We start from the raw sequence: 23,714 nt of genomic DNA, 5'->3' as shown, positions 1-23,714 counted from the left end.
TGTGTGACTATCATAAATAAATAAAAATTAAAAAAAAAGTTTTCTTCTGCTCTCTGCCTTGTCTCTGTTTCTTACTAGTTCCTTTTTCTCTGTTTTTTTTTTTTTAATTGGGTCTCTTTCATATCAGAGCTTTCCTCAACTGTCAGTTCATCTTTTGTTATCTATTCATTTTTCAGAATGAAGCATTAAAACTCAGATTGGCAGCTCTGTAGAAAGGCAGAGCTTGTAAGATAGTGAACATCTCTGGAGGGACAGCTGGATCTTTTGTCAGGGATACTTAGATGTTACCCAATGTCAGCATCTGTAAGACTTTTCTCTGGGGTGGTCAGAACCTGTCCACAGATTCTGGGATAAATGTATGCCTGTGTGTTAGCATTCCTGAACTCAGCCAGGGAAAAGGGCTAGGGACACCCTGCTCAGTGTTCAGACTCTCACTGACTCCCCCTTTATCTATCAGTTATTGCCGTGTAACAAATGACCACACAAATCTCTGTGCTGCACAACAATAAGCCTTTATTATAATTCATACCTTTAGGTCAGCTGGAATGGGCTGGGCTAAGCTAGGCAGATATGCTTTGAGCTGCAGGTCAGCTGGACACCTCTGCCCTTATGTTCTTGGATCCAGTGGGCTTACCAGGGCATGTTCTTTCATCAGCACAAGAAAGCATGCCGAAGGGTGCAAGTGCATCAAGTCTTACCTTATGATGCATATGCTAACATCTCACTGGCAAAAAGCAAGTCCCAAGGCCAAAGCTAGCATCAGTGGAATGGGGAATGTGTTCCTCCCCTGAAGGTGGGTGAGGAAGGAGTAATAAACTGCCAAGCATAACCAAACCTACTACACCCCAAATAATCAGTCTGGGACCTCACCTCCATCTGCCCTGTAGCTGGTGTCCTTGGGTCCAGAAATCTCTGGTTGGATTTTCCTGCCCAGCGTAAGAAGGGATGGTTGCCTGGGTGCATAGTACAGGGGGAAGGACCTGGGGATCTAATTGCTCCTAAAACAAACTTCCAAATAACTTGCTGGCGTTCAGCCTCCTGCCTTGCCATCTGTGGTGTCTGGACCCCCTACTTCAGAGCCTCCTGGGATTCTGCAAGGTCAGTTGGTTTGGATCTCTTCCATCTCCAACCCCCCCACCCCAGCCCACCCCTCCCCACCACAGAACAGCAGGCACTTAGGTTTCCCTGGGCTCTGTTAAATCATTTACCATCCCTCCATCTGCTCTCTGTACTTGTGTGCTGTGGTTTGGGGTCACAGGTGTCTCCTGGTTTCTTTGAAGATGAGAGTTTGTGTTTCTGTTTCGTGTTCTCCTTATTGTCGTGGCTGCTTTTCAGTAAGGGGGGGCAGGCGGCAAAAACATCTCAACCTTCGCACCTTGAGACCAGAATCTCTTTCTTGCTCTATTGCATACACTTCCGTGGTATGTGGATCAACCACATGGCAGGTGTTGATTTACTCATCTGTCTGTCTCATTAGCCTCTGAGTCCCTGGGGAGCAGAGGGCTGGGTCTCACTGTCCCTACACCTCCAGCTCCCACACACTTTGGCATGGAGCCCGGGTTAGTACATGGGAACTAAACTGAACTGAACTTTAAGTTACATGGATGACTGCTCATCATTTCACCTACCTGAGGGCCTTCAGAAGTCTTCTAGAACCATCCTAGATCTCTCTCCCTCCTCAGAGCCTACCCTGCCTTGCCTCTTACATCCCATGAGACCTGGATGGGGTCATATGTCCCCAGAGGTGACTATTTCTCTGGTGGTGGGGCAATTAAGTGATCAGGGAAGAGAGGGAAAGGATCAAAGGAAGAGATACCAGAGACCTCAGCCCCAGAAAAGTCACTGTTTTAGTACATCATGGTCTTATTTCTCATGACTTTATGAGGTGGCTGAGCTCAGTTGGATGCTCTTCTGCTGCACACGACTTTGCCTGGGGCCACAGTCATCCGGAGACTTGATTGGGCTGGCACATTCAAGATAGTTGACATACATGACAAGTGCCTTGGCAAGGATGGCTGGAAGGCTGGGCTCAGCTGGGTCACTGGGAGGGCTGGGTTTCTCTCTCCATGAAAGTCTATTCTTCCATCTGCTTGTTCAGTTACATGAACAACACTTATCCAGCATCTACGAGGTGCCAGATACACGCTAGAGTCATGGGGAGCCATCCAGAGGCGCTGTTTCTCAGGGTTTGCTGCTGACTCAGTTGTCTCTGCCCTGGGCTGTGAGCTCCTACGGGCAGGCCCACGCTTGACTCACCCTCAAACCCTGTGTTTGGTACATGGTCCCAAAAACTATTTACTAAGTGATGAGATGATTGAATGAATCCATGGTCGTACAAGCATTTTCTAAGGCAATAGGTGTACATCGTGGCATCTGAGTGGCACAGTTGTTTTTAAAAAGGAGGAGCCCCCAGGCTGCCTGAGTGGGGCCAGAGTCTAGGTAGAGACAGTGGATGCAAGGAAGCCACTGAGATGGTCATAGCTACTGTCCAGGGAAGGGATGCAAGGCCTGGAGCAGGGAGTGGCAGTGGGGCTGGATAAAGAGATGGGTTTAGCGTACAAAGAGGGCCAGATTTTCCAGATTTGGTGACCAGTAGATGCTGGGGGAGGGAATGGGAGGAACCAAGGGGACCCCCCCACCCCAGGGCTCTGCTTTGGAGTAATGAACAAGGAGCAGCCAGGCTCTGAGACTGAAAGCCCCAAATGAAGTAGCTCATCTGGCAGGTGCTTTCCTTGCCTGCCAGGCAATGATATCACTGCAAGGCGCCCAGTCTGATGCCCGGAAGCCTAGCCCAGGCCTGGCACAACTAGGTGGGTGTTCGGGGGTGGTTACTATCAGAGTGAGCATCACCGTGTTGTCAGCTTCTGCCTGCAACCAACAGTTCTTCCTGTTTCAAAACCAGCTCCTCACCTACTCCCCTCGAGTTTCTCTTTCCTATCTAAAGGGCCTCTGGTCCTCGGCCACTTCGCAGAACAGAAATGAGTGACTCACCCCATGTCCAGTGACTGCTGGACACAATGATACAGTGGAAAGAGCACAGACCAAAGACCTCAGATACCAATGCTGTCAGCTAATGATAAGAGAGGCCTGAACAGTAGCACAACCAGTGGTTTCATTTTGCTTTTGTTCCCATAATGAGGCAGCCACTGGCATTGGCTCAGCTGCCAACCAACGTCGTGGAGGATCCAGGCTCTTTTGATCTTTCTGCTCCTCCATTCTTAGCATGTTAGCTTGCATCTCATGCTTGTGGTTTCAAGTGTATAAGATGGTTGCTGCGGCTCCAGACATCCCCTCAGTATTCATCAGGGAAGAGGATGGAACAAAGGGCAGTGTCTTTTTTTTTTTTTTTTTTTTTGTGGAAGAAAACAAACACTGTCACAGACACCACCTCTCCAGCTGACTTACACTTGTCTTTTTGGCCAGTGACTATGCACCCTTGGGACGCCAGCTGCAAAAGGGCTCCGCCCAAAACTAGGTATCCGTTAGCAAGAAGAATGGGAGTAATGGGAGGAGTGTCTGCCTGTGAGTGGGAGCTCTAGCTCCCACTTATTTACCCACGTTATTATTGGCATAAGTCAAGAACTGTGCCCACTGGGGTGGGCTCAGGGGAAGAGACACATGGCAGAGGCACCCCCCTGCCACGCCCACCCTCGGCATGCCAGGAAGTTGGAAGAGCAAAGGAAATCATTCCAGGAAAGAGGACCAGACCAGGGTGTGGAAGGGCCAGGATGACAGAGGTGTCAAAGTGGCTTTGAGGATATGAGAGTTCCCTCTGAGGGTGGAGGTGTGTGCAGGGGACAGAAGGAGTTGCAGTGTGACCAAGACTAGGGGCCACCAGAAGGAGTCCCAGGTTTACCTGGAGGCCCTAGGAGAGCTGGGATGCAAAAGAGGCTCTCCTGAGACTCTGGCCAACTGGAGGGGGCGCCCCGGGGCAGCTAAAAGGCGGTGTGGAGTCAGTGTTGGCGTCATGTTGGCTTTTCACGGGGTATTTGGTTTCCAAGGAGAAGTAACCTTAAAAACATAAAGGCCTTCTCTGAGCTGAAACTGAGAAGCGCCACGGGGTTTCCCCCCTGGCCCCCCGAACCCTGCCCCTTTCTTTTTTTTTTTTAATTTTTATTTATTTATGATAGTCACACAGAGAGAGAGAGAGAGAGAGAGAGAGGCAGAGACATAGGCAGAGGGAGAAGCAGGCTCCATGCACAGGGAGCCCGACGTGGGATTCGATCCCGGGTCTCCAGGATCGTGCCCTGGGCCAAAGGCAGGTGCTAAACCGTTGCGCCACCCAGGGATCCCTGCCCCTTTCAAGAGGTGGGGATCCCAGGAGGCCAGTGAGCTGGAGGGCCCAGCCCCCAAACTTCAGGACTTGGGGGTGGGGGCAGCTCAGGGGCAGCAGAAGACAGAAACCCAAAGCATCTCCGTCCTGGGAATCGGGGGACTTCTGTGCTGTCAGGGGGCGGCCAGGAGGCTTAAATCTCTCTCTTTACTCCCTCCCGGTAGCCCCTCTGGAGGGTCAGCCCACGAGGGCAGGAACTCATGCGCCACGCTGGACCCCCCACCTGGAACACAGTGAGAAGGTGCTTAGTAAGTGTGCATTGAACGTGGATGACGCTGGAGCAGAAAGACAGACATCGGGAAAGTAGCAAAGCACCACGCCCACCGACCCCCACCCCCACCCCCGTGGCACCCACTCCACGCCAGGCCCTGCTGGACACGGCAGCTCCACCTTCCCTCTTAAAGAAGCTCGCCTTCGCTCAGGGCCTGCCCCAAGCACTGCTACCTGACACACTGTTGGGACACTTGTCGTAACCTCCAATGGTAGAGGTTGGGGACTTCTGGCTGCCCGACACCCACAGCCCCAGATTCCAGCCAGGTGTTACTCTGCATTTGTTGAGAACCAACCCCTGTGTCCTAGGACGCCAGGTTTTTAAGGGATTGCCTCCACTCCTGGCTCTAGCATGGGGACAAATATGATTGGTTGAAGTGGGGTCTGGGAGCCAGGCTGGTCCAATCAGAGTAAACCTTGATTAGAACTTTGCCTGGGGCAGAAGTTCTTTTTTTGTTTGTTTTTTGTTTTTTGATTTTTTTGCTAGTCTTGAACCTGGAAGGATGTTCTGCGAGTCACCTGCCTGAGAATGAACCAGACAGCAGGAGGCAGAGCAAAGAGGTGCAGGACAGCAAGCCCTGATGACCTGATTTGAGCCCCCCTGATGTTTCCAAATTTGGATCGATAGATTTATTTCCTGCTTAAGCAGGTTGAATTAGGAATGGCAAAAGTCCTGACTGGCAGAGTCTGAAAGTATCCAGACTTCTACAGGCAAATGTAGCTCAGGATCCTGTGAGTAGCGTACAAAGATCGGAGACATGGCAGGAGCCAGCTGGACCCGGGTTTTTGACTGGCTGTTGCAGGAACCCATCAACATTCAGAAAATTTTATTTGTTTTATGTTGTCCCAAAAACAAGAACTAAGGCCGCAGGTGCAAACTTCTGAGACACTCATTTTAGCTCAGTAGAAGGAGAACTTGCAGACAAGCAAGACCATCAATACGGGAGTAGCCTGCCTCAGGAGGGACCACCCCTGAAGGTACGCAAGTGGTGGCTGGCACCATCCGGCCTGAGATTTCCAGAGGGGACTCAGGCATCGGGCGGGCCTGGGGTAAATGGACAGATGCTTCCACATGTGGCACGTAATGCAAGGGTGGCTCCCCTCTGACCCCTGTGAAGGCAGGAGCAGGAAGGGATTGGGTGCAGAGCCTGCAAATTCACAGCCTTCCAGCCCCAGGGGGCCTCCAGCCCAGAGAAGATGATCAACCAAGCTCTGCAGCCATCTGCTAAGAAACACCACGAGGAGGGGACAGCAGGGCCAGCCAGGGTGCCACTGGGTTTTGGGTGAGGGCCCCGGAGGTCAGAACCATCTGGCTGGGAAAGCTGGGTGGAACCTGGAAGGAAGACATGCGGGGCGGGGTGAGAACCTAGGGACAAGCAGATCGCCTGCTCCCGACTCAAGGCTCGCTGCCACCTCCCAACTTTTTTTCGGGGCTGGAGCTCCCACCAGCCCACCCTGCTTGCCCACCACACAGCACCCTCTCCACCCTTCTTGTCCCCCCATCAGGTAGCCTCCACCCCATGCTGGTCCCTCCTCCGCCCCAGGGGCTCTCAGCTCAGTCTGCCCTGCCTCCACCCTTCTCTGTGGGTGTTGAGTCTCCCTGACTCCACTGGGCTCTCCTTCCATCCCTTGTCCTCCGTGGCCTCCTGCAGGGTCGGCAGGGTGGAAGCCTGGTGACACTCCTGCCATGGCTCTGGCACTTTCTGATACCATACCCTGAACCTTCCTTCTTGGAAACAAGAAGGCTCTCCTGAGTTGGATTGGCTCAGGCAAATAGGGAAACTGAGGCCACTTTGATTCCCCCCCCCCCCCTTCTGTCTTGGGCTAAATGCTATTCCCAGAGATACGGGAGGCCACTGGGCAGTGGCTAGACACCCCCCCCCTCCCCGGCCGAGCCTGCTGTGTGCGGGTGGGGGGCGGTGGGGAAGCAGTGAAGGGGTGCTCTTACCCCTACAGGATGCTGCAGGGACGCTTCTGTGGCCGCGTGGGCTGGGGGCACAGGACCGCCCGGATTGCCTCATCAAAGACGGTTTTCAGGCCTCGCTGGGTGAGGGCCGAGCACTCCAGGTATTTTACAGAGTCTAGGGTGGGGTGGCAAGAGGGCAGAGGCCAAGGTCAGGGGATGGGCAGAAACCTCTCCCGAGCACCCCCCTGTGCCAGGCCGTGGGGTAGGGTGACCACCGCTCTCTGCTTCCGCCGCCTCATGCCCGGAAGTTGGAGCCTGATCCCCAAAGGAGAGGCTGAGCCCCCCAAGGCAGGTCCGGACCTCTCTTAAATGTGGAAGCCCTTACTTTGTGGAAGGCAGGCAGGAATGTGGAGGCATTCCTGGCGGAGACAGGGGCTCGAGCAACATGACAGTGACTGAATCTCTCCATGCCTCAGTTTCTTCTAGAAAACAGCCGCACACCTGCCTCCATGCTTCCCCCAGGAGGCCCTCATGGCCCAGGCACTAAGACCTTCCAAATGTCACCTGACCATTCCTTAGCGTCACCTCGTTTTACAGACGAGGACACTGAGACTCATAGGCGGGGACTCATCTGTCCAGAGTCACGTGCTGGAAGTTTCTCCTCCACCTCAGGGTGGCTGGGGGCTGCCAGGGAGGGAAACAAGAGGAGAGAGCTTTCCCTCCCCCCTGAAGGGACCAGCCTTCTTCCACCTGACGGCTCCGGGCAGGAGCCTGAGGAGCAGACAGCCAGAAAGGCAGGCTGAGTTCCCGCTCTCAGGGCCAGTGTTCCATGACCCTCCGGAAGGAGCCTGTGTGAGTTCCCATGACCACTACACCACAGTTTCCGTGAAGTAAGGAACCACAACACCCCTTCTTTGAAGGGGGCTGGGGGCTGAATTCAGGAACAAGAGGAAAGAGAAGGGCAGGAAGGGGAACTCTGCGCTCACCCTGGAGTCCGCTCCTGTGGGGGAAGGAAGTGGACCGGCGCTGATGGGCACCTGCTCTCTGCCCAGCACCGAGCTGGGTGCTTCCAAAACCCTTGTGAAGAAATACTGTGATTCCCCACTTACAGATGAGGAAACAGGCTAAGGGGGGGAAGCATGGGGCCCAGAGACACACAGCTGGGGAGAGGGGAGCCAGGACCTCCAGATGGAGGAAGCCCACAGAGGCCCTGGGGTTGGAAAGAGAGAAAGAAAAGATGAGGCGGGATAAGGAGACAGGTTCAGAGAGCACATCCCTGGCACACTTGGGAGTATACTCCGACCGGGGAGCGTGGGTAGTGGTCCCAAGGGCCTGGCTGGTGGGGACAGAGTGCCCTTGGTTCTGTCCGGGAACCTCATCACCTTATAACCCCTTATACCAAGAATCATGTCACCGGGCATTTGGCCATTGTCTCCCTGCAAGGGACCATAGCCAGTGTCCACTTCTTCTACACTGGCCAACTGTCACGTCCCTGCACCCTGCCACCCTCTTGCTCTTTTTGGCCTGGTGGCCTCTAGAGCAAGGGTCCTGAGCAGGGGTGGAGGTGAGGGTGGGGGCTGCTAGGCTCCCTTCAGCGCTGCCTCTGTCTACCCCAGGAGCCTGGCCAGCCAGCCCCCTCTTTGTGCCTCACTCTCCCATCTGTCTAGGACATGGGGACCTGGGACAGCTTGTCAAGCTGAGCCAGGTGGGGCAGAGGAGCAGCAGAGAGCCAGGGGGTAGGCAGGCGGCAGCAGGTGCCCCAGTGACCATGACTAATGGAGCCAGGCAGCCCGGCTTTGAATCTGGGCTCTGCCCCAGCCTGGCTGGGTGGCCTCGAACCAACGACTTTTCCTGGAGCTTCACTTTCCAGTTCTGTAAAGTGGGGGCACTGAGACCCTCCCTCGTAGCTGTTGTGAGAACAAGGTGGGCCCGGCACCCCAGAAGTACTCAGTCTCATCAGCCAGCTGTGATTATCGGCTGGGGCCTCGACTGGCCCCACAACTCACCACCACAGGCTCAGGGCAGAGGCATCTGTGGGTCCCTCGGGACCCCCCCCTGTGGCTGAGGCTGGTCCTCGTCAAGTTCAGTCACTGCCCCTGCCCCTCCCCCACTCGGGATCAGCTCCAGGAGAGATTGGCTAGAGACCAAGGCAGGACCCTGAGCCCCCTCCTTAAGGAGAAAGGACCTCTGAGGATCTCGCAGGCCAGCTTGTACAGATGGATAAACTGAGGCACAGAGAAGGGGAGCCACGTTCCCAAGGCCACACACATGGTCATGGCTGGAGCCAGGACCAGCATCCGGGCTTCTAGCCCCTCTCCTTGTCCTGAAGCAGGTGCTTTAGAAGGGGACGTGTCCAAGGCTGGCTAGAGAGTCAGTGGGGGGCAGAAGGAGTTGGGGCCGGTCAGAGAACAAGAGAAGGCAAGGGTACAAGCCCCACATCTGTGAGGAAAGCCAGCAGGCTGAGGAACCAAAGAGCCCAAGATGGGGCTGGGGACTCAAGGCTTAAGAAGCAGCCCCAGGCCCCCTGAGGAAGATGGCCATGTCGCTGGACAAGTCACAGGAAGGAGGAGGTGGCAGCTGCGGTTTCTCTTCCTGTAGAGATGTGAGTCCCCAGAGCCCTCCCAGTTCCGGCGGAAGGAAGAGTGGTGAGACCAAGGCAGGGCTGGGGTGGGGAGGCCCTACCTACTGGGGTTCCAAACCCTGGACCTGCGGGAACCTGAGGCAGAGTGTCCGGGCAGCTGGATCACCGCTCACGGCGGCCCCACCCAGCTAGGGATGCCAGGCTCATGGACAAGTGTCCCATCTCCCGGCTGCAGGCCAGTCAGGGCTTGACCCAGGACAGCAGGCCCAGGCACCAGGGGAGAGGCCAGACCCATCAGTGATATGGGCAGCCCTGAGCCCCCGGGAGGAGGGCCTCTGAGCCAGCAATCTGCTGTCTTGCATTCAAATCCCAGATCTGACACCTTCTGGCTGTGTGACCTTGAGAAGTCACTTCACTTCTCTGGCCCAGTGATTGGGATGCAAAGAGCATTTGGGGTGAGGAGGGAGGCCAGGGAAAGAGAGGAGAGAAATCACCCTTCAAACTAAGGCAGAGGCACCTCCTCCAGGAAGCCTTCCTGGACAACGCAAGTTTGACCTGGCAGCTGGTCTTCAGAGCAACCACGGCGCACCTCCCTCTATCCCTGCTCCATCAGCTCCAGTGCACTTGTTTCAGTGTCTGCGTACGGGGTGCATGTGCGGCTGCTGACCTGCCCTGAGTGCGGCCTGCAAGTGCCGAGCTGGGAGCTCCCTGGGTGTGAATTCATTTGATGCCCCCCAACTGCTGGGAATGATTACTATGCCATGTTTCGCTCATGAGGAAACACAGGCACAGAGACTCAGCCAGGGTCACACAGCCTGGCCCAGGCCCAAGTCGGGCCCCTCTGGCAGCCAGCTCCCCAATCTGAGCCCGAGCCCCGTACCGATCTCCTTGGCCAGGGCCAGGCCCTGCGGGTAGGTGATGGGTGCCAGCTTCTTCTCCTTCAGCCTCTCGATGGTGTCCTTGTCGTCCCGCAGATCCAGCTTGGTGCCCACCAGGATGATGGGCGTGCTGGGGCAGTGGTGTCGCACCTCGGGGAACCACTGGGCAGGGGGGCAGGACCAAGAAGTTGTGGGGGGGCAGCCCAAGGGCGCATAGGCGTGAGCAGGAGGGGGCACCAAGCATGGAAGAGAAGAGGGGGCACAAGGGGGTGAGGAGAGGCAACAGCAAGATTTCATGAGAGGAGAAAGGCAGGCAGAGGTTGGGCGGGGAGGAGAGGGACAAGGTTATAGAGGGCGGGGTAAAGCTGACTACCCCAGCCCCCTCAGAGCCCCCTCTGAGTCTCCCCCCGAGTCCCCCCACCCCGCCCCAGCCCTGGTGGGCAGGCACTGGGGATGCTCTCTGCGGCCCCTGCCCCTGCCCTGAAGTCACGGGGCCCTCCCCTGCTCAGGGTCACCTGCCCGCCCCCCCAGGCCCCACCCTGTCCTGCTCACCTTGGCTCGGACGTTCTCATAGGAGGCAGGGCTGACAAGGGAGAAGCAGATGAGGAAGACGTCCTGGGGACAGAGCAGGCAACGGTCACCCACGAGGGGAGGCCTAGCGGCCTCCCACCTGGGCCCTTCCCACCCCTGTTTATCCAGCTCTTCCGAAGGGCCTGTCCTTCGAGGCTAATCCTCACATGACACTGCAGCAGGTGCCGCTCCCACCCCGATCTACAGATGGGGAAGGTGAGGTCAGGGGCGAGCCACCAGAGCCCCTACTCCTCCCCGGGCACCAGCCCTTTCCTGGCCAGCCTGGAGGGAGGGCCAAGGATGCTCACGTCCAGCAGTCACCTCCAGGCGGGCCCCCACCTCTACTCCAGGGACTCAGAGACCTGGGGTCCCCATGGGAGCCTCATCCAGGGTCTGTCTGCCCCCCAATCATTGGGAGCCAGGGGGTGCCAGAGCCCATGGGGTAGAGGGGGTGAGGAGATGGGCAGAGAGAAAACAGAGGGACCGAAGGAGGGCAGGGACCCCCAGCCCCCAGGCCCGGATGTGGCCCCTTCGGCAGCAGGGCGAGCCCGGCGGGGAGGAGGCCAGGGAGGAGGCCAGGGCAGCGCACCGTCTGCGGGTAGGAGAGTGGCCGGAGGCGGTCGTAGTCCTCCTGTCCTGCCGTGTCCCACAGTCCCAAGTTCACCGGCTTGCTGTCAACCATCACGTTGGCTGAGTAGTTGTCGAACCTGCGGGGAGCAGGTGAGCGGAAGGGTCAGCCTCACCTGGGCCCTCCCATCCAGCCTCCCTCGTGGGGTGTGGAGGCTGCAACCCCGGGGAGGTTAAGGGACAGCCACAGGGGCAGAGTCCCAGAGCTCCGTGCCCTCGGCTTTCATTCCTTTTCTTTTTTCTCACTGCTGATTCGTGACATTAGTAAGTTTTAAATGCAGGTGAGCATCAAGAGGAAAGCGTCGTCTCCCATCACCCTTCGGCCCTTGCCTATCCTGACGACAGGTGATTTTTGGAGGCTGCACACTGTTCCCTCTAAGGCTCCATCAGTATCAACTTTTCCCACGTCCTATGTTGGACTGAGGCCTCCCCCAGCTGAACCCCGTCTCAGCTGGGGTGCCTCCCCCGCTGCCCTGAACAAACCCTGAGAGGAGGAGGTGGTGCAGGGGAGTCTCTGGAAGAGATGGGCAAGGGACTGGGAAGGGCCAGCGGCGCTGCAGGGTGCACGGTGGGACCCGGGGCTTCCTATCCAGCATCTCTATTTTGTGTTGGCAGAAGGATGTCCCCAGACACTAAGTCCCTAGTCCTCCAGGCCACTCTGGAGAGCACACCGAGAGCCATCCTCACAGACAGTTTCAAGAATTGCCCCCACACACAGATAAGACGCATGCTGTGTCCGGCATCAACAGCTAAAATCTCCCGCCAGCCCCAGAGGGGCCCCCAGGGCAACCAAACAAGCTTCCAGATTTTTTTTTTAATTCACTGCAACAATTTGGGTTTTTCACTACACATACCCCCTAGAGGAAGGTGCAGGTTTCTCAGCCTGTGGAAAAGAAGACTGGGATCAGAGAGGTGTAGTGACCTGCCCAAGGCCACACAGCCAGCGACTGGCCAAACTAAGTGAGAAACCAGTTGTGTGTGATTCCAGGGCTCACACCAGCACTCGCGGCCCTGTGTCCAGCTGTGCTCACCCCCTGCCTGGGAGGGCTAAGGGCCATCACTTTGTCTCTCCTCACTGAGGCCACCCACGCTGGCCCTGCTCTCTGTCCCCTGCCCTGGCCCACTGATACCTCAGGCTCCTCCTCCTTCTCCTCCCCTCATACATCAGGCAAGCAAGGCCTCCACTGCCCACCTCTCTGTCCTTGCTCCTCCCCAGAAAGCCCTTCCCCACCTCTTCTTGTCGAAATACTCCCGCTGACCTGCCATGGGGTCCTGCCCACTCTCCAGGCTTTCCACTCCTGCCTGTGCCTCGTTCTAGAATACCCTTCCACCCCCTTTCACCCTGTCTCCTCTTCATGCTTCAAAGTCCTGCCCAGGCAATTCCTCCTCTGTGGGGAAGCCTTCAGGCCACCCCCTTCCCTGTCCCCCACCTGGAAACAGCTCCTTGTTCCCTCCCTCAGGCAACTGCTTTGTCTTGACCTTAAACACGCAGTTAATGTGTCTCTGTCTTGCCAAGGGCCGTGGGCTCAAGTGGGCAGGGCCCAGGCCGGGTTCATCTGCAGTCTCAGGCTTCACACCCATGAGTGCAGGTGGATTGGAACTAAAGCAAACTGAACTGAAGCCCTTGGAATGCCACCTCCTCCAGGAAGCCCTCACAGAATGCTGCTCACTGACAGGCTGAAGAAGCCCTAATGCTTCAGAGTAACTCCAAAGACACCTCTTCTGAGACACACACACACACACACACACACACAAACACACAAAAGTGAGCAGTCTGAGATTTTGAACACTCCATGGATGAGTATGCACACCATGAAGTATATACCATGCGTACTCATCCATGGAGTGTTCTGGTCACCTCTCCATTCCTCTCGCTCCCTACTGCCTGGAAGCTCCTATAAACACTCCTCCTCTGACTTTCCACTCTTCTTCCTCCCTCCCTCCTCGTCCCCAGTGCCCAGCTGACTCTTACTCACCCACCTCTAGCTCCATCTCAAGGTCACCTCCTTCAGGGAGGCTTCCCTGGTCCCCCAGTTAGTCCAGGCCCCAACCTAGCAATCTTTGCCCAAACAGTGGGGGAGCCTGCCTGGCTTGCTCTTCCCTGCATCCTGAGGCCAGTAAAGCACGTGTCACGTAGTAGGTGCCCCGTGTACCAACTCTGGATGCCACCCATACAGCCATGGGATTTCAGGAATAAGGCACTGTCCCGGGAGACACCACAGAGCATGATGGGGAAAGAAGCACCTAGGGTTGTCTTTGGCCTCAGTCAGAAACATTCCTTTGGGTCACACTTAGGGTGTGGTGACACTCTCCTCTCTAGTGTCCAGCCTGAAATTCTGGGACCAAAGAGCCTCCCAAGATTCTCTGAGCCAAAGGCATGGTCCTCTCAGAGCCATCCCCAGGGTCTCAGGGGCCGTGGTGATGGGGTTTTTAGAGCTGGGTCCTGGGACCTTGTAGCAGCACCAAGCACCGAATTGGGGGCCTGGCAGAAGGCTAGGGACCTTTATACGTTAGATCTTGAAGTCCCATGTAACCCGAGAAAAGGACCTCAAGTTACTCCCATTGGACAGATGGAGAAACTGAGGCCTCAAGATGTCAAGTGACTTTTCCATATCATAAGTGAAGGAGCCAGGACTGAGCCTTGCTCCTTCTGTGACACCTCTTGTAAGCAAGTGGACAAATGCCCTAGGGGCGTGGCTGTGATTTCTACAGGGACAGCTACCCAGAGCTAGGAGGGCACAGGGCTCCTTGTGAGCCTCGTCCTGGCTGTGTGACCCTGAGTGAGTGACCTAGCTTCTCTGAACCTCACGTTCTTCAATGTGCAAAAAAGTCCTCTCTCGCGTGGCCCTTAAGAAAATCCGAAGAGAAAGGACTTTCAAGCCACCCAGAGGGGAGATGCTGAGGAGCTGAGTGATCTCATTTTCCATGTCCTCACACATACCCACTGGTCCCTCCCCAGAGGTCCAGCCTCCAGAGCCAGAGAGATTCTGCAGGCAGCCAGCGGGGACCCGCGCCTCCCAGGGGTCTCCTTTCCTGAGACTCACAGGTGGCCAGGACCAGAGGAACCTCACACCAGCCTGGCCAGTCCTCACCCCTTTTTCCAGATGAGGAAACGGGCCCACAGACAGGAAGGCATTTGCCCAAGATCTCACAGTCAGTTGGCGGCAGAGCCAGGACTAAGTGCTGTTCCCCAATTCAGAAAATCCCACATGGTAAACACGGGGGCTGTTTCATGGCTGGAAGGTGGGTGGTTTGAGCCTGGGCATGGGGCTTCCCAGATGGCTCATGTTTGCTGAGCACCGGCGGGTGTCAATGACTGCTCCAGGCCCTTTCTACTTAGACCACCTAAGTGGGTCCAGTTAGCAGATGCCATCATTGTCCCCATTTTACACTTGAGGGTGTAGACTCAGAAAGTGGGAGTGACCTGCCGGAGGAGTGTTTTCACCCAAAGTGTGCATGGCCTCTTTCTGCATCCCCAGGGCTCCAGGCCCAGCCCTGACCCTGGCATGGAGAGGAGGAGGGGATTGGGGGCAGGAGGAAGGGGGCTCAGCACCCAGCATCACCTGACCCCCACCCAAGCCCACACTCAGAGAGGAAGGTGGTGTATTCAAGGAACCCAGAGACCTTGGAGTATGCATGGCTGGTGACGTGGGGACTGCGGGGGACTTACCCGGTCAGGAGGGGTGTTGGGACTCTGATCCTGGTCCTCAGAGCAACGGGGCCCTGCTGAGAGGCTTCACCAGGCAGGGGGTGACGTGATCATATTTGCATTTAGAAAAGGCTCCTTGGGCAGCCCAGGTGGCCCAGCGGTTTAGCGCCGCCTTCAGCCCAAGGTGTGATCCTGGAGACCAGGGATCGAGTCCCAAGTCAAGCTCCCTACATGGAGCCTGCTTCTCTCTCTGCCTGTGTCTCTGCCTCTTTCTCTCTCTGTGTGTGTGTGTGTGTGTGTGTGTGTCTGTAATGAATAAATAAATAAAATATTAAAAAAAAAAAAAAGGCTCCTCTTGGCCACTGGATGGAGAAGTCTGGGAGAAGGGTCAGAGGGGCAGTGGGGGACCAGTGTGGAGGGTCTTACCAAGCTGGTAGTGAGAGGGGAGGGTGGCAGGGGGGTGTCCCAGGCAGACCATGAGGGGACAGAAGAGGGTGCATGAGTGAGGGAGGCTGGAGGCAGCGGGGCCCAGTGAGCGAATCACACCCCTGGTGGTAGGCATAGGGGCAAGGGGCAGTGAGAGCCCAGCAGGGCCGCTGGTGTCTCCGTGTTCATGGATTACCAGGCTCCACTTGCTAGGAGGTGAAATGAAGGCGAACGCCAAGTACTGGCCAATCCGATCTAAACTAACCACGAACATGTTCCTCCTTCCCACCCCTGAGCTACCCACTGGTGGTTGAGTTCTGGCACCTTCTCAGAGCCGGCCAGCACATCCAGTCACTGCAAAGCACCAGTGATGTGCTCACTCTGCCCTAGAAGGTGGTGTGATGGCAGTGAACTGGGCAGACCAGGGCCCTGATCCTCCCAGAGCTTCCCTGCCAGCAGGGGAAGTCAGATTAGGAAGAGGGCCTGAACAACATGGAGCGGGGTGGGATGGGGGCCCTGGGTGCTGGGAGGGACGGCAGGTCAGGGTGCTGACCCCTGAGCAGGGAGCTGAGTGATGGGAAGGAGGAGGACAGAGGCATGGCAGTTGGGGACAGGTGTGTCTGGGATCCGCAAGGAAGCCCGGGAGTCTGGAGAGGGTGGGTAAGCGGGGGTATGGCCAGAGGTGAGACTGGGAGCAGGTGCCATTCAGGGCTTCACATGCCAGGAGAAGAGATGGTCCCAAGAGTGAAGGGGACCCCTGGGGGTTTTTTAGGCCTAGGTATGGCTGCATCTAATTTTCATTTTTGAAAATTCATCTGGGCTTCCTTTTGAGAATGTTGTACAGGGGAGAGGTAGAAGGGGAGAGCCCCTAGATCACAGGGTCTTCCTGCCATGTGTTGGTATCCCTGACACCCAGCACAAGACCATCCACAGGGCGGGCTTCAGTCCCCCCATCTGAGGAAACGGGGTGTGACCCTGAGCTGTTAACCCCCACCCTGACCATGAGCTGAGCTCAGCTCACCTGCTTATCTGATCATGTGCAGCAGCACATGCCTCCAGGTCCCAGCAAACCCGCCCACCCCCAGCAAACCCTCCCAGCCCCGAACCCCAGCAGGTACCCCCACCTTTATCTCTGTGCTAGAGATCTCCTGTTTTCCCCAACTCCACTCTCCCCAGTGACCCCCAACTTCCAACATCAAGGGCTCAGCATGATTTATCTCCCCCTGGCAGCGAGAGTACAGGCATTGTAGCAGGAGCCCCTCGGAGGGGTTGTCCAGAGCTGAGCAACTCTGGCCTAAGATGACAAAGGAGGGTGACATGCATGACTGGACCATCCTTTGTAGGCCCTGATGCCAAATGAAAAATGCAAAACCTCCTGCTCAAAGGTTAAGAATTTCAACATGGCCCTAGTATCTGCCCAACTCCCCAGAATCCTGGGAACATAGACCTTGCCTGCTTCATTCTGTCTGTCCTGCAAGGGCGTCCGGTGTCCCGAGCCCACCAGGGGCCACCAGGCACCAGGGCTCTCCAAGTCGCTGAGAACAACTGGCCCTAGCTAGTCCCACCATCTTGCACCAGAGAACACGCCTTTCTTCTCCCTGGCCACAGGAGGCACCCTGGCAGTGAGCCTGGGGTTGCCCAGCCCAGCCCTGGCCTTAGAAAAAGGAAACTGAGGCTCAGAGAAGGGAAGTGATCGGTCTAAGGCTCTTCAGCACATGGGCCCCCAGCCCAGCTGGGACAGGCAGGGGCAGGGGTGCAGTCATGCCACTGGTGACAATGAACTTCTGCAGGAACCGCCTTACCTCCCGCCTCGAGCCAGCCCTCCCTCAGCATTAGAAGGTGCCTGATAAACATTTGATGACTGATGGCAAAGGTCCAAATAGGGCAAGTGCAGAGAGGGACAAGCACTGGCACCAGGCATTTGGGGCCTTAGGAGCCAAGCTGGGGCCAAAACCAGTGCTGCAGGCTCCCTGCCCTGGTTTCTTTGCCGTGTCCTGGCTACCTCCTTCTTCTGGCCCAGGTCGAGGTGCTGGCCAGTGTCCTGGGCTGTCGCTGGCCCCTTAGCTGCTCTGAGCCTCACCCCCGTGGGTGACCTGGGTAGAACACCCGCTTCTCCTGAGGATCAAATGAGGGTACACATGGGTGACATTTTGTGCGGGGGCCAGCACACAGTAGGTGCTCAGTAGATGGAGAGCAGCTCTGATGGATCCTCCGAGGGGGCCTCTCCATGAAGTTCAATTCAGGTCAACTCAAAACACGTCCATCGTGTATAAGACAATGTGTAGATCATAGTGTGCATAAGATCATGGGGGCACCCAAGAGCTGGGTGAGGCTCCCTGCCCTGCAGAGACTCAGAGTCACGGGGAAGATCAGATACAGTCACTCCAGGGGGTGAGAGGTCCTTGGGGCTGGATGAGAATGGCTCCCGGAGGAGGAGCTGGCCTGGAGATCTTAGACACGTAGGAAGGAAAGGCTCTCCGGGCAGAGGGAACGGCCTGAGCAAAGGCCCTGAAGTGGAAATGCCCAGGGAGTGCTTGGTGGGGACCAGCAGACAGAACATGAAGCAGTGACAGGGCCATGACATAGGAAGGGGAGGTCGGGAGAAGCCCACACGGAGCCTTGAGTGCGGTGCTGGGGTGGGGAAGTTGTCCAATGAGTGCTGGGGCCTCCGAGGGCTGGTGCTTCCCCACTTACCCTTCCCCCACCCAGGCTGCCACCCACAAACTCCTAACACGGCAATGACACCCGCCTCCACACCCGACAGGAGGGCAGGGCTTCCCTGGGCCCTCTCCATCGACAGCCCCTGTCCTGCTGTCTGTCCCCCAGTGTCAAGGCCCTGACGGCCTCCTCCTCCCCCCATCCCCCACTGCCCAACTCCAGCCCGGTGTCCCACTCCCGCCCAGGCCCATCAAGGCGCCACTCCCCTCCTGCCTCACCCCACCATGCCCAGTCTCTCCCTCCCCGGGGGCCGGGGTGGGGTGGGGGGACCTCAGCACTGGTCCTCACTGCCCATCGCCACGTTGCAACACTGGTCATTAGGGTCACCAGGCAGCCCCGCCAGGCAGAGAGACCCCCAGGTGCCCACCCTGGGGCCCAGCACACAGGACGTGCCTGGGAAGGAGGCGGGCTTGGCGATGATGTGTCTCCCGTTCTCCCAGCCCCCCACCCCACGCACCCGCAGAACTCACACGGTGGGGATGTACTCTCCTGGGAAAGCATTGGTGGTGTAGCTGATGAGAAGGCAGGTCTTGCCCACGGCTCTGGAAGACAGGAAGTTCCAGAGGACAGCGGTCATGGCCCTGCCCCTGACACTGGGAGCTTTCTGGGTGCCTGCCCCGTCCCCGAGCCCAGCCCTCAGGGAAGACCCAGGCCCACCTCCCCAGGCCTCAGTGTCCCCACCTGTGGATGCCGACCTCAATGGTCCCGAACCCAAGTCCTGAGAGTCATCGGGGGTGTTTGTTAAAGGGCAGGCTCCAGGGTCCTACCTCAGAGATTCTGATCATGGGGGGTGGGGTCGAACTGGGAATCTGTATTTTTATTTTTTTAATTTTTATTTATTTATGTATTTATTTTTTAAGGATTTTATTTATTTATTCATGAGAGACAGAGAGAGAGAGAGAGAGAGGCAGAGACACAGGCAGAGGGAGAAGCAGGCTCCATGCAGGGAGGCTGACGTGGGACTTGATCCCCGGTCTCCAGGATCATGCCCCGGACTGAAGGTGGCGCTAAACCGCCAAGCCACCGGGGCTGCCGGAATCTGTATTTTTAACCAGCTTTCCCAGGTGACCCAGATGTGGGGCACAGGGTTAAGAAGGGGCCGGGGGCTGCCTAGGCCTCTGTCCCCATCTGGTGGTGCTGAGCCCCCTCACCGCCTCAGCCAGAACCCCCGGTGTGATGGGTGCTCCCTGTCCTGGACTCCTCGGGTCTCGGGGTGGGATGTAGCTGGGCGTCACCCTCCACCGGGACCCCCATGGGGAATCCCCAGGCTCCTGGCTCCCAGCCCTGCCCCTGCCAGCCGCCCCTACCAGTTCATCTCTGCCATACATCTCACTCTGGGTGTCTTGGTCTTTTATTTTTTGTGTCATTTGTATAACTAAACACCCATGATAGTAGCTTCAGACTAGAAAAGCAAAATAAAATAATGCAAGTGTGCAGCCCCCCAAAAAAAGAATGGGCCGGGGGGCGGGGGGATACCCAGGAGACCACTGAACGGGACAAGCCACAGTGCCTGACCAGGGCTCTGCGATCACGCGCCTGGGCTCCAGAGCTCCAGACACCAGCTCCACCGGGCAAGGCACTCAGCTTCCAGAGGCCTCAGTTTCTCCATCTAGAAAACGGGGAGAAGATGAGCTACTTCTCCTACGAGCGCGCTGAGTGGTAGATTAGATGAAGCCCATAGAAGAAGCCAGCCCACATCTGGCACAGTGTAGCAGCCTGTCTACATTAGGGCAAATTACTTGACCTCCCTCCTCTTCCCCTCCCACCTCACCCCACACCCGAGAGAGCAGTGGTTAAGAGCACTGAGTTTTGAAGTCAGAGGGACTTGGCCTCAAATCCCATGAGGACTTGGGCAAATTACTTGACTTCTCTGAGCCTCAGTTTTCCCACCTGTAAAATGGGCCTAGTGTTAGGTTGGTGGGAAGATCAAATGGGAGGGGTTCCAGGGGGTCCAGCTCCTGGCCCGTAGTCAGTGCCAGCGATGGCCGTGGCGCGCTGCCTTCCCTGGGCCTGCGGGGCCGCTGGGCTGGGAGGGGGCCTGGGCCGTGCAGTGGGAAATCCAGCAGCCAGAGGGGCAGCCCTGTCCCCTCCAGCTCCACTCCCGTGTTGCCACCACGTCCTGTGCTGAAGAGGCTGGCCACCTTCTCCCCACCGCTGCCCTCCCCAGAGCTTGCCACCAAGGTGACTCTGAATGACTGAACGCTGGCTTCTGCCCTCCCCTCCTCAGATCAGATACAAAGAGGAAGTGAGCGGGGCTGGGCTGGGGGCAGATAAGGCCAGGCCGGTGCCTCGGAATTAGCAGAGGGCTGCCTGGTAAATGGACCCGCTCCCATGAGACTGATCAGAGCCCAAGTCAGGCCGACAAGTCAGGGCCACAGTGACCCGGGCCCGGGAAGATCCGGGTCTCTTCAGGCCTCAGGCTGCCCCTGTGCGGAATGGGAGAGTTGCAAGGGAGGCCCGCCCAGCTAGAAACGCTGGGGGGTTTGCTGGGTTGGACTCACGGAAAACCCCAGGTGGCTGGACCCAGAGACATTGTCTCTGGCCAGCACCAAGATGGACAGCTTAGACCAGTTGTTACACAACTGTTACAGACCCGCGGGAACCTGACAACCTGAGGCCACTGAGACCTGACAGCTGAGGGCAGCCCCCCAGCCCCCCACCCCCCCCACCCCCCCACCCCCCCACCCCCCACCCCCGCAGCCCAGCCTGGCCCGCACTGACCCTCCCAATCACCCTCCCATCCCTCCTTGCTGCACCTTCCCTTCGTGTCCCCCTCCCCCTTCTGCTCCTCGGCCACATACCCCCCCCACATCCTCCCCAACCAGGCAGGCTGAGGGGGAGGGGACAGCACCGGAGGGGGGAGGGGGGTTAATACTTCTTGAGCACTCTCTGCACAGGACAGCCACTCAAAATATGTCAGGTGACCCTCACATCAATCCCGGGGGCGTGGTCTCTTCCCAGATGGCAGAGCTGAGGTTCAGAGAGGCCCTGTGGCTTGCCCAAGGACACACAGCCGTGCAAGACAGCCACTAGAGCCCAGGTCAGCCTGATGAAAAAGGCCATCCCCCACCTGCATCCACAGAGTTGAAGATGGTTCCCATAAGAGACCTGCTCCAGCTCTCAGGGTGCAAGTGAAGGGCCCCAGGCACCTCCACCCTCAGTCTTGTGCCCTCCACCCACCTCCACCCACCTCCACCCAGGCAGCTTCCGGAGTGAAGTGGGCAAAGAGGATGAAGCTGTCCTCTGCCCACCTCGGGGGCTCTCCCTGGGCCCCAGGACAAGAAGGGAGCAGTGGTTCCTCCCAGCTGCCCCCCAGAGACTCTAGGGCAGGCGGGCCTCAGGGGTAGCCCAGGAGAGAGCTTCTGCCAGGTGAGGAGGTGCAGCCAGGTACCTACCCGTCTCCCACCACCACACACTTGATGGCCTGCATCGCGCTCCGGGCCTGGGAGGCAGCGTCAGTGACAGCTCAGGGCACAGAGCGTTTCCGCGGGCTCCAGGGGTTTGGAGAGCCTGGCAAGGCGCCCCGCCAGAGGAGCAGCAGCAGCAGGACAGGAGGCAGGAGGAAGCGGAAGGGGAACTTACCCAAGCTGCTGCCCCAACAGCCGTTTGCAGAAGGCGGAGCATGCGGTCTGGTAGGACTCGGGGCCCCTCAGGTGCTGGGCTGGGACGCCAGCAGGGGACCTGGGGACCCTCCGTGCTGGGCCTCCCTGCTTGCCCTTGGGGTAGGGCCACAGTTGTTCTCCAAAGACTTAAGGCTTCCAGAAATTCAGTTCATCTTAATTCTAAGTGTCAAGCATTTAATGAGTGCCTGCTGTATGCCAGCCATAGTGTCAGATGCTGGCGAGTCCAGGGTGCAAAAGGTACAGCTGATCCTTGGGAAAGATGCCACCTGACACATGTGTCCGTAAGACAAGGCAGGAAGTGATGGGGTCAGGGTGGGGGATCTCCGGGGAGGGGAACTCAGAGCTACACAGAGGGAGAGCTGGGGCCTCTGAGCATTTGAGCCAGTGCCTGAGAGGTAGTGCCAGAGAGAGGGCACTCCAGATGAGGGATTGTGTGAGCGAAGTGCAAGGCTCCCCCAAGCTGGTGCGAGTGTGGGGGTCCTGGAGTGTGGAAGGATGGGAGGTACAGGGGGATGGGGGGCAGCGGGGGCAGGCAGGGGGTAGAGGCCAGCTGATGGAGAAAAAGTAAAAAGGAAGTGATGGGCAGTACCCCACAGGAGCCAGTCTTGTGCTGGAGGCTGCCTTGGGGGACTAGGCACCCCGGAACGAGGATCCGCGGCTCATTTTAACAGCGGGCAAATGGAAGGTCTGAGAAGGCAGTTGGCTGAAATCGGACCCAGGGCCAGGTGACTCCAGGTTTTTCTGGCATCCCAGCCACGGAGAAGAGAAGGAGACAGAAGCCTGAGTTCTGCAGCTCGTGGGGAGGGGGAGTGCCCCCCCTTAGCCATGAGTACACTTGGGATCTGGGCCTCACTGGGCCTCCCTGTGGGATCCGAGTTAACCTGGCTCTTACTGTTCATTGTCACTGCTCCCCACACCCAAGCAAAGAAGTAAGCAGAGCCACTGGTCACCCACCCCCGACTGTCACTGAGGACGAACCAGGAAACCCCAGGACAGCAGCCTGCTCCAATACTTAGCCAGTCGATGATTAAAACCAACCTACAAATTTTGATAACTTTCCTCTGCCCTTTGCATAAGCTGAGCTGAGACCGTGGAAAACACTTCACGGTGCTCAGACCGGGTCAGGAAGGCCAGTGTCCTCCCCCGTGACCCACCCCGGGCTTCCTCCCTCACAAATCACCCAAGGACTTTATTCCGGGTGCTCCCCTGTGCCCACCTTCTTTTTCCCATGCACTGCTAGCCCCTGGGGCAACCTCTGTTAATCTAAACAACAACAACAACAACAACAACAACAATAATAATAAATCTAAACAACAACAAAAATCTAAATGCAATGTGATGTCTGGGTTGAATCCCGGAACAGAAAAAGAACATTAGCAGAAAAAGTAGTAAAATCCAAATCAGATCTCCAATTGAGTGGACAGCGTTGTACCAATGTTTGTTTCTTAGTTTTGACAAACGGACCATGGTTGTGTAAGTGATGTTGACGTGAGGGGAAACCAGGTGAAGGATATAAGTGAATTCTCTTCCTAGCTTCGTAAACTTTCTGTAAATCTAAAATTGTTCCAGAACAAAATGTTTATTTAAAAAAAAAAAAAAAGAAGAAGAAGAATGCACCTCTTTGGTAAGACACATATGACTTGGAAAGGGGTATATGTACTGGGTTTTATCCGGCATTCACCGCTCCGGGGCGGAGCTTCCTTATGCAGTTAACAGCCTGCCCAACCATACAGAGTGTGGCCCTCCAACTGCACCTGCCCTCCGTGCTGAAAAGCCACTCCAAAAAAACCCAAGCAAAGTTCTCCCTGATGTAGGGCTGTCAGACTCCCTCCTTCACTCTGCATGCATTGATTATATACCACTTGAATACCTAGCCCTGGGCTTGGTACTTTAGGGGACACAAAACCAGATTAGAAAGCTGGCCCCGAATAACTTGTGAAATGTAGTGAGAGCGACCCAGGCACCCTGCAACCACTGTCTTGGGAGGTCCCGAGCTGCAGGTGGCCCTCAGGCTCTGGAGAGGCCAGGGTTGGCAGAGGAACAAGATGGGAGGTGAGCAGCCCAGACTCAGCATCCGGGTGGACACAGGGCTGAGGGACGGTAGCCACGGCTGCATGCTTCCAGCGTGACATT

The 23,714-nt window shown here is 57.0% G+C and overlaps 1 protein-coding gene across 2 annotated transcripts; it reads right to left on the bottom strand.

Moving 5' to 3' along the window:
• Positions 1-5,415: 5,415 nt before the first annotated feature.
• On the bottom strand, positions 5,416-21,558 carry RAC2 (Rac family small GTPase 2). Of its 2 annotated transcripts, none has more exons than XM_072746305.1 (7): positions 21,354-21,558; positions 18,429-18,500; positions 11,128-11,245; positions 10,521-10,583; positions 9,971-10,130; positions 6,552-6,684; positions 5,416-5,936 (listed from the first exon to the last, which is right to left on the bottom strand). In XM_072746305.1, the coding sequence occupies exons 1-6, from the start codon at positions 21,386-21,388 to the stop codon at positions 6,554-6,556; spliced, it is 579 nt and encodes a 192-aa protein (XP_072602406.1). In that variant the 5' UTR covers positions 21,389-21,558; the 3' UTR covers positions 5,416-5,936; positions 6,552-6,553. The 2 variants fall into 2 exon arrangements, with proteins under 2 accessions (XP_072602406.1, XP_072602407.1); XM_072746306.1 differs by lacking the exon at positions 5,416-5,936 and adding an exon at positions 6,751-6,754 and having other exon boundaries at positions 6,556-6,684.
• Between the last annotated feature and the right edge of the window lie 2,156 nt (positions 21,559-23,714).

This window comes from Vulpes vulpes, unplaced genomic scaffold (genome assembly GCF_048418805.1).
Source record: "Vulpes vulpes isolate BD-2025 unplaced genomic scaffold, VulVul3 u000000695, whole genome shotgun sequence".
Taxonomy (NCBI): domain Eukaryota; kingdom Metazoa; phylum Chordata; class Mammalia; order Carnivora; family Canidae; genus Vulpes; species Vulpes vulpes.
The sequence above is the reverse complement of the archived record's forward strand: the minus strand, read 5'-3'. Positions and strand labels throughout refer to the sequence as shown.